This window comes from Anolis carolinensis, chromosome 6 (genome assembly GCF_035594765.1).
Source record: "Anolis carolinensis isolate JA03-04 chromosome 6, rAnoCar3.1.pri, whole genome shotgun sequence".
Lineage (NCBI taxonomy): Eukaryota > Metazoa > Chordata > Lepidosauria > Squamata > Dactyloidae > Anolis > Anolis carolinensis.
In genome coordinates this window covers 23,506,125-23,519,872 of record NC_085846.1, presented here as the reverse complement: position 1 = coordinate 23,519,872, position 13,748 = coordinate 23,506,125, and the positions used below count along the sequence as shown (strand labels likewise).

The window sequence follows — 13,748 nt, the reverse complement described above, 5'->3', positions numbered from 1 at the left end:
GACCATTTGTGCATTATTCATATTCAAAAAGACATGAGTGGAAATTGGAGTTGCACAGTTTTAAGATATTGCAATACACAGTTACTGAAATAAAAAATAAGAACAGATACTACACTTGATCTTAGCCAAAAGGCCGAGAAGCGATAACTGTAACTTGTTCCTAGCCAATGGTTTGTTGACCGAAATAAAGGCTACTGACTGACTGACTGAAATAAAAAATACTGAGAGAATACATGATAGTTGTTTACTAACAGATAGGTAGAGCAATAAAAAGTAGATGGTAGAGAAATTGGTATTTCCTAAGCCAGAATGGGTTTAAAGGGTTGATTTCTTCCTTGGTTTCCTTTCGCATAGTGCCAGTGTTCCCTCATAACATACACAATTTAACCAGCGCTAAGGCTGGAAATCTGTGTAACCATCCTCCCCTAGTTCTGAGATTTGACCATGAGATGAGAGGCTTAAATCATTAGCAATTATCAATATATCTGAAGGATGGATGGGGTTATGGAAAATGATAAATATTGTAAATTGGTAACTCTGGAAATGTTGATCCAGTTTAATGACAGGCAAAGAAAACTAAGAATGCTCAGCTTTATTCTGGGAGAAAACACCATGGTAGATCTGATGTAGGATGTCTTCCATTCAAGTAATTAATTTAGGATGACAGTATGGTGCCCAAACTTGTAGTTTCACCTACCTGCATCTGCTAAATATGTCTTCTCTAGGAATTTTCTACATTTTCTGCGCACTGTGGTGTCACATTGTAAGGCCTATCAAATTCCCTCTAAGATTTTTCTGGGTTCTCCAACTTTAGTCTATGGTCGCTTCCAGCATAGGTTGTATCCTTCAATAAGGTTTACTATTATCCATGGTTTCCTGTTTCCATGGTAAGTTCAGGAATATATCTCCATGGATACAGAGGCTGTACTGTATCTGATGTCCTATGGGGAAAAGCTGTTGGAGTTTATTTGGTTTGTCCATATGATTGGTGCCATACATTGGGGGAATTGTTCAAGCTAAACTGATTGTGCAGTATAAAGACACAACCTATAATCTACCCAACAATCATTACCACATTTGATTTTCTGGGAAAAATGTAATTATGATCGCAAGAATGTTAGTAGAACACTGGGATTTATATTTCCCACATCAGTAACACTAGCTTTAAAGTATTAGGAACTGCCACAATAAGGAACAGGATACCGGGAGTATTTTTTCTTGTTTGGTTCTGATTGCAGGTGGACTACCTTTTTCATTTTACATGGCTTGGCATGGGCCCTTTAACACTTGTAAGTATGTTTTCCAGTGAATCTGTTTATTGTGTTACAGTCACACTTCTTTTTTGGACTGTATAGATAGATTATTGTGAACCTGATGTATCGATGGCCTTGCTTTTGAGTTTGAAATATGTACCAAAAGCTTTCGGATCCCTTCCAATGATGTGAGTATGTCTTATTGTGATGTGAATTCCAGTTCTCCAAGAAATGTGAGACCCTTGCCCAAATTTGATTTTGTTCCATTTATGGTATACATCTTGGTGTTTTGTAATATTTGAGTTTGTTTACAAACACATAGGCTGAGGGTAGATGGACACCCCTTAAACCATGCAGCTGACTGTTCCCATATCAGACTTCCAAAACACTATGAGCTTAGAGATTTCAGAATTTCAGAGACATCCTGTCTGGTCCAGTAGTAGTCATAGCCATCATGGCAATATTTATTGGCAATCTAACTCTGTAGGATTTTTTTTCTAACTTCTTTTTAAAGACATCGAGGTCTTCCTGACCTCCTTTGGAAACAAGAAGCGATATGTTAGCCCTATGCTGTATGAAACGGAAATATGACTTTTATCTATCTAGAGTCATCCACAGTTTGACTTAACTGGAGGACACCCAAATTTAATATCAAGAGGCATAGAGAAAAGTGAACTACTATCCACTTGCTCTGCACCATATATATACATTTTAGTCATGTTTGCTTTTATTCTCCTGCCTCCAAACCTCAAAGACCAAAATACTGGGATTCTTCTAGTTATATGATCATTTTTGTTCCTGTTTCCTACTGCTTTTTAAGCAACTTTATGAGACACATCATACTGCCTTTCAAATGTGATTCAATATGCCTTAATCAGGCTGGTGGTGCCCTGAAGTTCCAAAGGGCTACAAGATGCCTTCACATATGCCATTTTGATTTAAGATCCCACAAAGGGGGATGAAACATTTGTAGGTGGTCTAAGGCTGAAAAACACTTATTTGGTTCAAAAAATGAATTTCCCAAAGGTTGATCTGTGGGTGTTGTGGACACCCCCTTCTCCGAGTTTTGTGCAGCTATTCCCACCCCATCTTAAAGGTTCACTTTTAGACTCATCGGACTGAGGGGGAAGCAGTTTAATGGATCAACCTGTAATGAAAAGATAGCATGGAACCAGTTCATTCAAATTACATCCCTATGGAAAAAATCAGTTAAGATAGGATTGTGTTGTCGAAGATAGGATTCATTTTGGGCGATTTCTACACGCTAGAAAATTGACTATAATATACATCTTGACTGCTTTCTGATGTATTTTTTTATCCTATAAACTGAAAGTAATTACAGGCAGCCCCCAAGTTACAAACAAGATAAGTTCTGTAGGTTTGTTCTTCAGTTCAATGTATATGTAAGTCAGAACAGATTTATATTTTAAGTGTAAATCCAGCCATATATGTGTGTGTGTGTGTGTGTGTGTGTGTGTGTGTATGTATATATGTATGTGTGCGTGCGTGCGTGTGTGTGTGTGTGTGTGTGTGTGTGTGTGTGTGTGTGTGTGTATATATATATATATATATATATATATATATATATATATATGACTTTGGAACATAGGGAAGAATTGATTGACACCCCGGAGGTGTTTGTTTTGTTGTCTGGGCCCATGTTCAGAAGATTTCACCTCACTTTCTGTCCCTGTGACAACTGAAATTTGAACATTTTGGCTTGTTGTGGAAATAAGGATTGGTGCTAAGGCTTCAGTTGAGACACCTTTCCTCCATGATAACTCTTTCAGGAGTGAATTTCCCTTCTGGAGAGATAGATTTCTCTCACTTCCTGTTGTGAAGTGAGAGAAATCTAAAGACAGCTTGATCTAAAGACAACTTGGCAAGGTGGCACTACCTGGAGGAATCCTCCACCTTGTGTGACTGTGGAGCAGAACAAACAACTCCGCATATGTATGCTTGCCCACAATGCCCTGCCTCATGCACGGAGGAGGAGTTGTTTAACGCTACGGACAATGCGGTTGCTGTTGCCCATTTTTGGTCTAAAACTATTTAGTTGCTTGTGATTTCCTTTTTTTTCATCATTTTAAAATGTATTTGTTATGCAATGCTTTTGACACGAAATAAAAACTTCCTGTTGTCTCACTCCCATTCTTAACTGTGAGTTGTTTATAAGTCAGATTTTTGTAACTTGGGAACTGCCTACATACCATTAATAATAATTTCTCAGTTTATAAAAAAAGTGGCTGCATTGAGGAATTGTGGTCAACTCAGTTGTTGGACTGTAATTCCAATATATTTTGCCTTTCAACTAAATAGATCACAGCAGTGTACATGAAGGTCCTCATAATTCTCTGTTTCTCTCCTCCTTTGCGAGGAATTTGCACAGAATCATCCAATGGAGTTTATGACTAACCTGGTTCAACTGGACGGTAGCTCCCATGATCCACAAAGACTGTGTTGGCTATGGGAGATAGGAACTGCAGTCCACTACATCTCGACAGTCCCAGGTTGAGAAAGAAGAACACTTTAGGTCAATGTTTTTGTTTTGATTTATTATTTTTTTAACTCAAGAAAGGACAGGCCCCTGAATGTAACTTACTTTAAATATTATTCCACGACGTTCCAGAAATGATTGAGGGTTAGAGAGTAGGAAATAGAAAGGGGGAGTGTTGAGCAGAGATATGTTGGCTTGTTTTTTAATAAGTTGCTCCAAGAAAAAATGGCCTTAAAACAGGGTAGCAAAGTGCCACTCTCTAAATGTTGTTGGACTACAACTGCTCTCCCAGGATTCATTACCACCAGCTGTGCTGGCTAGGGCTGATGGGAGTTGCAGTCCAAAAGCATTTGGAGGACCATGCTTTGCCCATCCCTGTCTGAGAATTTGACCATGCAGATGGAGGGAAGTTTAATGGTAGAACTGTCCTATTTTCTAAAGCTTGCCATAGATTCAATGGGAAAGTAAGTAACTGTGCCAGTACCAAGTTGATATGGTCTAAAGGTGAAAAGCAGAGCAGTTTCTTCTTCGTGGTCCCTGTGAAATCGCAGATATGGTTTCATATGGATCTCCTACACCTGCACAGACAGTTTTCAATGTGTGGATTTCACAGGTAACCACTTGAAGAAACATGGTTACAGATAAGCAACCCATCTTTATCCACATTTGAGATACACATAGAATATTCCCCTTTCACCCTTTTTGACAGAGCAGCAAGGAGTTTTCTGCCATTGTCCTGTTTATCCTTGACATAGAAGCCAAAGGTACAAAAAAGTCACTTCTATCAAAGGCCAGGTTTTTCCTCTATTTAGTAATTGTGCTAAAATTTGTTACTTTGTTAGCTCTTAAATTATAACACATCTTTATGAAAGCTCCCCCACTCCCTGATTGTCCCTGATTACAACCATGCTACAATTTGGAGAGAGGGTATCCCAAGTTATCCATCAGTCCAAACAAACCTCACTTTTCTATTTTTCAGGACCCATTTGGTTCTTGTGCAATAATTTATTCTGCTTGGAATATGTTGAGGGGATAGAAACAACATATAAAAATATTTTTTTTTCAAAACCTTCCTTTAAAAAACAGAAATAAACATTTGATCTATAGAAGAGCAAACGCAGCATAAAGCTGCACCTTCAGATGCACAGTGTTTGGTACATAATTTTCAGTGGGATATATGTGGGGTTTTAATATACAGCCCTTGTCCCTCCAAACCAGCTTTTCCAAAATCTACTACAACCAATCTTAACTATCTGTGCTGGTACTGTAGTGAACATTAAGTCAGGGACAATTGGGTATCAGTCTGTTTCTTTTCTCTGGGCCTTTACCAATGTTCTATAGACTATAACTTAAAAATAGCAGAAAATAATATTTTCTCCATTTAAAGATTGTATCTAAGTCATACAGAAAAATCAATCTTGCTTGACTGGAGCACAGCAGAGGCAACAGTTTTCCCTCACCACCATTCTGTCCTATTCTCTCAGCATGTGTCCATCTCGTTGCTGGTTGTTAACTTGTTTTTCTGATACATTCCCAGTTCAGGTCTTTTGAAAGCTGGCAATACTTCTTCAAGGCATTCTGCTGAATCACCCTCCTCTTTGCCGATCCTCTTGGCAAAGGGTTAACCTTTCTCTAGAACAGTCGGGGCACCATGCTGCTGAGATGTAAACATCACTGTAAACCAGGGTGGGGTTTCTCCGTCTGTAGGGGGGGGGGGGGGGGAAATCCACATTTTAGGCAGAAGGAGAAAAAAAGGTGCCGATATATAAGTACACAAGTGAGAATAGGCAGAGGACATAAGCTACAGAAGGTATGTCATAAAATACCATTGTAGATTTGTTCAGTCCTACACACAATACAAAAGCTAGCATAATTCTGAATAGATATATAAGCCTTTATAAAAAAAGATGAGAACGATGCTCAAGCAAGAAAAAGAAGTGACTTCATCATCACAGTCTAAGCATTTTCATCATGATTACCACTACCATATCAGTATTTATTTTTAAAGCACATTCTGTTTAGTAAAGATGCAAAAACCAAAGGTTGAAAAAAAAAACCAGAATTCCTATTTCTCCCTCTATATAGTCTAAAAAAAAAACAACCAATCATGCTTAACAAGTACACAATAGGAGCATTAAATACCGGTTAGTCTGTCAACCAGGGAATCTTGGGAATCCCAGCCTTCCATCCTGCTGCCTTAAATGGGGAGGGGAAAGCTTTCCTCCTTGTTTAGCTGTCTTCCATCAGGTGCAAGCAGAGATGCTACAACATGTAGATGATGTAGGATAAGACCACCAACCCTATAATGGCAAAAAACATGAGAATGAAGATGTCCAGCATGATGATGCGCAGGAAGGGGAAATGGGGACAAGAGACTGGCGCCTGGAAGCAGAGGCGAGAAGAGAGCAGAACGACAGATGGTGCAATGAGAGAGGGAGGAAAGGGAGGCGGGAGGGAGGAAAGGAGGGAGGCTTTTACACGCAGTAGTGTGTGTGCATGCAAACACACATAGCAGCTGCTGTGGTGGCAGCAGCATCTTAATAGGCCAGAAAGATGCTTCCAGATGAAAGACAACTGTCTTGTTCTTTAGGGCAGGCAGCTGAAGAAAAAGGAGAGGCAGCAGAAGAGGTGGGAGATGAGATGTCAGTAAAGCAGCCAAAGATTTCAAGGCTATAACAGCAACCACTTACCTCTCCAATTATTTTAGTTCACCATTTTTACCTAGTGATGTTCCCAAAAACTCGGAAAGTTTGCTTTGTATTTTGTTGCCTTTGGGTTGTTTTAGCAAAATACATTGTTAGCCTTTAATTTTCCGCTTTTCCGTGTTTTTTAACTAAAGGCAAACAAAGGTGCATGTCTGCTTCAGGTTGTGGAACATGATGCAAATGTTAAAACACAATTCAGAGAACATGAAGTCAGTGTGGGTTAAAGGATTTTATCTGGGATGCATCTACACTGCAGAATTCATGCAGCTTCATATCACTGTAACTGCCATGGTTCAATAGATTCAGTTCTATGGAATCCTGGGAGTTGTGGTTTTATAACTTTGTCTTCTCTGCCAAAGACTGATATAGCTTCACCAAACTCAAAATCCCAGGATTCCTTAGCATTGAGCCATGGCAGTTAAAGTAGTACATCTATTTATTTATTTATTTACAGCATTTATATTCCGCCCTTCTCAAAGACAAACAAACATAGGCTCCGAGCGGGCCTCGAACTCATGACCTCCTGGTCAGAGTGATTCATTTCAGTTAATTGCAGCTGGCTTGCTCTCCCACCTGCGCCACAGTGTAGATGCACCCTAGGATTCAGGTGATCCAAGTTCAGATTGACATGAAGCTATAAGATTCACTGGGTGACTTTGGCCAGTCTCTCGACCTAGTAAGGATGTGGTTGAAGAAACGGCAAAGGAAGATGTATGCCATCTTGAATCCACTGAAGGAAAAAGCAAGATGAATACAGCTAGTAAAATAACCTTAAATCCTTGGGAGATTTGTGATTTCATTGTGTTGATAGTTATTAACAGAAGCAAATTGCAACTGCCCCACATTATGTTTATATTTGTCAAGGCTGCCATGAGTCCTGTGCCAGTGGAAAGGCACAATATCTATGAAGCAATCAATTTAAAAAATAGTTTGTCACCTTGTGCCACATCTTTGGAGAAGAGCTTCTCTATACTTACCTAGTTCCTCAAGAAGCAGAAAGACACTGCATTTGCACTTAAAGCTTGCCCAAACCTGAAAGATTCTGGTTGAAGTTATATTGTAGTCCTGGCTAGAGTACAATTGCATACACTGATTGATCTTTGTTAACTCACCATTGAACTATTGATTAAATGAGTCTCCTTTATTAATAGGATTCCAGCCCTTGTGTGCAATTGGCCTATATTTCAAGAGCCCAGGGCATGAAGAAATGACAGTAGTCATAACAAATTTGTTAAGGATGTCTGTGTGCACTCTGTGTTCTGTGTGGTCTTCAGTCTTAAACCCTCTCTTGTGTATCCAATTCTGTCACAATCAGAGCTAGAATGTTGAATGACATAGAACAAGAGCTCATTGAAAAGTTCCCCCTTGTCAGGTTATGCATATGTGCCTCATGTTTGTTTCCAGGATTATCTCTCAGTTCAGGTCAGTTATGACCACCAGTAGGATCAAGGTTTTCATACAACTCCCAGAAACCCCAGCCAGTTTACCAGCTGTTAGGATTTCTGGGAGTTGAAGGCCAAAACACCCAGGGACCCACTGGTTGAAAACCAGTTTTAGAGGAATAAAGCATGATTGGGTCTCTGGATATGTTTTCTCTACTTGTGGAGGAATGGCTCTAGCTTTTGAAAGAAGAGAGAAAAGACTATTTTTGGTTTCTTTCTAGTTCAAGAATTATGAACATACAGCACCCATTATTGGGTTCAACTCCCATCAGCAGTATATCTTTTTGTGAAGAATGGGGCAGGCTCCAATCCAACAACTTCAGTAGGGCCACATTTCCCCTCTTTATATTATAATTGTTAGCACATTTCAAAGATGTCACACAGAGCACAGATGACTAGTGTAACTCATTATTGTTGCATCTGCTCTTTGAAGAGGCTTGCGTATTCTAATCTTGAATGACCCCATCCCTTATGTGATCCTTATTTTGTACAAATTATCAGTATGTTTTTCTTGGTTAGGTTTAATGCTGAGCCATTCACAATAATGAAAGATTAATTGTATTCAACTAATGCAAAGATGTAGTCCTTGTGATTCTGGTGAAGTCAAATTTTTTAGCAGATTTGCTTTCCTGGCTTTAATGTGAAAATAATCTTTTGGCAATATAAATTGCAAGTGTAGGGAAGAACTTCAATTTTGTGGCCCCAAAATGGACTAGGACAATAGTAAGGGTCAAGTGTGTTGATGTACTTTTACAGCCGGGTCATCCAATGGCCAAATGATTATTGGACTGTTGCTAATAGGCTTTTCCCAGACATGCATTTCTTCCCCTCTTGCGTTCCATTGTGGATAAACCAGAAACTGTCTCTAAATTCAGAAACCGTTGTCTATACTAATTCTAGTTTAAAAGGCTATAGATCAGTGGTTCTCAACCTGTGGGTCCCCATATGTTTTGGCCTTCAACTCCCAGAAATCCTAACAGCTGATGAACTGGCTGGGATTTCTGGGAGTTGTAGGCCAAAACACCTGGGCACCCACAGGTTGAGAACCACTGCTATAGATGGTTGCCCAGAATGGGAGGTGAGACAGTAAGAGCAAATAGGAAAGCTAATGTATGTGAGCCTGAGCTTTTTGTGCTTGAACTTGGCCACTGGGTTGTTAAGGAGCTTATTGGAAATCTTTGCCAATCTAGTGCAAGTCACCCAGAGACCTGCCAGTAAATTCAAAGCTATTTTGTATCCAACTTTAGTTTAAATGTCTCTGGAAGAGTCTGTTACATTGCCAAGATTATCCTATTCACAGCTCTTAAAACTAAATTAAGTAGCAGTAACCCTGCCTCCAAAGTCTAATTCTGTAATAGCCTTATTTTCTCCCTTATTTTGCATGCTCAAAGGTGATTATTAGTGTATGTTTATGCTTCTGCTGTTATCACAGAGGAAAAATAAAATCATAAATGAAGACCAAAATCAGCCAGCAGATAAAAATTATATTTTTATTTTCAAATTGGCGTAAAACCAGAAGAGAACTGGTGCTACGTTTGATTCTATGGTGCCACTGAAAAAGGCCAAATAAATTTTGGAAAGGGCCTGCAAGCCCATAAAGAAGAAACGCACAAAGACAACAAATGAACCCCCCCCCCCCCAATATGCTCCAAACAAACAAACAAAAAATCATTTTAATCATCAGACACTGATATCTAGCTTGAAAAGCTAAGATGTACAAGAGAATTGACATGGATAAAAATGGCTACACATATGCAATTTAGCTGTTTTTCTTTCTTTTCTTTCTTTTTTTAACATTTTAATTATTTAAATACAGGTTTAGGTGCTTTTCAGCTAATGGAAAAAATCAAAGGCAAAAGTGCATAAGTCACAGAAGGCAGGAAAAAAATAAACCAAGCAAGTGAGAAACCACTTCTCCCAGGATAGAGGTGAAAAAGTTAGGAGAGATTCAAAAATGAGTATTTATTTGGTCCTCTAAAAAATATTTATTCACATTATGTTACTTCGTATCTTCCTCACAAAAAGCAGTCCTTCTCAAGGATTGTCTATACATGATTTTGCCTCTGTCTCATAATTTAGAAAATAGCCACTGCCAGACTCGTGCTCCTATCTTAGCACCAAAAAGAATGTGATCTCTCTTTGCTCAGCAGTCACCATGATTGGCACCATCTAAAAGTTTACATGAAGCTTAGCTAGTCCCTAGACACCTATATCCCTCTTAAACAGGTCATAAGGAAAAGCTATCGCCATTCCCACTTACCTTTCTATTTCTATAAATGGTCCTTTTTGAGGTGCAGAAACAGGAAAAAGGAAATAGAAGCATACCTCCCTTTAACACCGTTTTTTGGTAGTGCAAGTATCCAAGGGAAAAAGTGGAGACTAGGTATATTTTGCAATGGAAAAAAAGAGTATAAAATGTTTGTGCTTTTACTGCCTTATGAAAGGGATTATTTGGTCACTAATTCTGCCAGTGATCAGGGAAATTGCAGGAATATGAGTATTTCAAGCTGGGGAAAGGAACCCGTTAAGGGCATGAAAATCCTCCTGTGAGATTAAGATGGAGATACTACAGTCCTGAACTCCACCAAGTATGAAGAGATGCAACATTACAGGAATAGCAACATGAAGCATCTCTTCACATTCAACTTACATGGGCTTGAACACCGAGGGAGAATGTTCTCCATAACCCTTGCTTAATGTAAGCCTATTTTGCACCTCTTGTAAAGAGTCTAAGCCGGTGCTTTTAAATCTTACCTATGGTTATTCTCGGCACCACGGAGTCCACAGAAAGTGTGGATATAATGTGGGGAGAAGGCTAGTCCCTGATATGCTATCTCGATACACAGGAGGGAAACAGAGAAGATAAAGCAGCACAAGAATGGCAGAACATCTGAGAAGACAATGAGTGTTTCCACTTGGTCTTGATATAACCCAGGCACTGGAGAGGATACCAACAAAAAACAGGAAGCAATCTAGTGGATCCAAGCATCTTCTTACAAGTGTGCCTACGAACAGAAAGTTTAAAAATCCCACCACTGCAGATCTGTTCACCAGCCTGTTTAAACTGCCTTGATGAGAACAGAGTCTAAATAAAGAGGCATAGAGCTACTCCTCATGTTCCATTTCAATATACTATGAATATTTCTCAGATATCACTTCCATTTGGAGATAGACAATTCCATCGTATTTAAATTAGTAAGAGATATGAAGTCTGAGAAACATTTCTATGGGGAGCCTGCCAGCTGCCTATTACTCAAATAGGATTTGTCCTTTGCCAGCACCTAAGTGACTCTTCAAAAGTAGCAAGAGAAGGAATGGTAACTGAAGAACTTCATACTCGCCTACAAATTATCTATCCCGCCTTCACACTACCCCAGTTAATTTTCCAGTTATATAGTAATTCCCTGCTATTTTATAACAGCAAAATACTCTAAAAGAGATTGCTTTTGGTCCATGATATTATCCCAAGCCAGCATCAGCATCTGACAGCTTGATACCAGAGGTATGTTTCTAGTGCAAGGTATTTGTTCCCCTAACCCAATTCACCCAATTGCCAGACTGGCTGGGGATGGGGGCAGTAGACAGAGGATAAAAGATTGTAAACATTGCTTGGCTCAAAAGGTAGAAGATAGGAGAGGAAGCCATCTACTAGCCTGCCTTTTGGCCGACAGCACTTAATTTGGGAAAACAGGTGTTCAACAATGGTCAACCTTTTGTTAAGTCCCAAATATCCCTTTCCCACAAAATTAAAAGGAACAAATTGGTCCTAAAGTCTTATTTTTCTGCCTAGAGCTGCTTTAGTTATTCAGGAAGTGTCTGTCTATTTTCCCACATTAGATGACAACAGAATTTAGGACTCTGAAGGAAGGAAGACACTAATATTGGGGATTTTTCTAAACTGGGATATACGCAGGCATTAGCTAGGGGAATTTTGATAAGATGCTTCAAACGTTCACAATGAAGTTAATTTTGGGGCTTTGGGAACAGCAGCAAGAGAGGCCAGATACGTTTAGGACACATTGCTCTTCACACTCTCAAAGTAGCACCAAAATTGAGCTGTCTAAACTGGTACTCATTAGCTACAAAGTCTTGGACAGCAGTTTTGGTCCTGAGCACAATCTACTTTGAAACTACATCTCCCCAGGAATACATGTCCTCCACTCCAAAACTTAGCAGATACATAACCTTATTGAGCCATAGCACCCAAGAGTTAAGGCCTGAGTGTCTTCAATGGAATTATCATTATTCCTCCTTATTATAACCTCTCTGTACCTGTACACTAGCAATTATTTTGTCTTTCTTCATGCTTGTAGACATTAAATATATCCTGTTTTCTCAGTTCTACCAAAGGGTCTCCCTACTTTCTAATAAATGATGAGATCTCTTCCAAATTTATATTTAAAGTGTATAGAAAATAAGGTTAATGTAAGTGAACAAAGGTCAATATACAATGAGAGGGCTGTGATAATTTTTTCAATAGAAATGGATTGAAAACTCTCCCAAATACTTAACAGTTCCAGATTTCCTCAAAAGCAAGTATAGTACTGGTCCCTGCCCTTCAGTCCTACACTACTTCCCGTTCATCAATTTGTTCTACAGCCAATCAATTCCCCAAATGGTAGTTCTCAGGGGAGGAAGAGGGGCAGAGTGCCATGTTCCATGAAATCTGAGGGAGAGAATGGGAGGACAGCTGGTCTTTGAGAAAAGTCTCATTTGATAGTAACAAAAAGACACCCATTCCAAGTTCAAATGCCTCCAAAACAAAGCTATGTTGGCAGAAGAATAAAGATGACGATGTAAGAGCTTCAGAACAAAGTAACGATGTTTGACGAGAGACAGCAGAGAAGGGATAATGGAACAAGAAGCACATGAGACCCCCTCCCCTGCTTGCTTTCAGGGTGGCACCGGTGTGGGGCTCATATAGCCTCCACATAGTTGGCTGGCAGCATGCCCGTGTCGCCGGTCCGCTCAACGGTGCCGTACATCCAGCCGTCATCAATCTGCTGCACATTGATGATAGTGTCACCATCCTGAAAGGAGACTTCATCCTCGTCGGCAGCATTGTAATCATAGACCGCACGGAATCGCTTCTGGGGGTGGGGTGGGAGACACAACAGAGTTGAATTAGGACTCAGAAAGTTGGAGATTCCAAAACAGTCAGCAAAAGGGAGGTAGGAAGAAAAGACAAGTTTACTTTTGCCGTTTTTTCCTATTTTGCATAGCAACAGGCTTTGGTAGCATCAAGGAAAGCTTAGCCTGCAAAGTGTGGCAGCTAGCAATTTAGGGAAAGGGCCTTGAGCAATTGCAGGATCTAATGTCACTGAAACTCTTCTCTATAATCACTTCATTTTTAAATGCACCAAACAGCTATTTTATCCACCTGAAGTGGCTACAGTATCAGCCTTGGCTGGAACACACTGTTCAAAATTCCCTGCATGGCCACTGCTAACTCAGAATTTTCATTACAAAGTTTCTTTTTTACATATTTCACTGTAGTAAATTCATGTTAAACCCCTTATGACAATGTTACTTTCAGCTGTACTGTAACACAAAATATGATGGAAGGACAGCTGGTCTTGAGAAAAATCTCATTTGATAGTACTATTTGTTTTATCACTTGCAAGATTTATAAGACTAAACTGTTTCACAAGCTATAAACTAATTATAACATAATATTGAGATTAAGGCTGGAGAGAAGGTCAAGAGCATTCTCTTTGTACAGACACTTAGCTCTTCAGCTGGGTTTCTAGTACTATGCTTAATGCCTTATAGCAGGATTGGGGCATGTGACAGCAGCTGGCTGGACTTTAGCATATTTTTAATTAAAGTAATATAATCTGTGGTTCAAAAG

The 13,748-nt window shown here is 39.5% G+C and overlaps 1 protein-coding gene and 1 pseudogene across 1 annotated transcript in view; both read right to left on the bottom strand.

The window, feature by feature from the left end:
• Positions 1–44: 44 nt before the first annotated feature.
• Positions 45–145, bottom strand: LOC134292805 (U2 spliceosomal RNA; annotated as a pseudogene).
• Positions 146–9,373: 9,228 nt separating this feature from the next.
• lasp1 (LIM and SH3 protein 1) overlaps positions 9,374–13,748 on the bottom strand; it is a 55,902-nt gene continuing 51,527 nt past the window's right edge. The window contains exon 7 of the mRNA XM_003222701.4: positions 9,374–12,987. Within this exon, the coding sequence (XP_003222749.1) occupies positions 12,814–12,987 (174 nt within the window). The 3' untranslated portion in view covers positions 9,374–12,813. The remainder of the gene's footprint in view (positions 12,988–13,748) is intronic.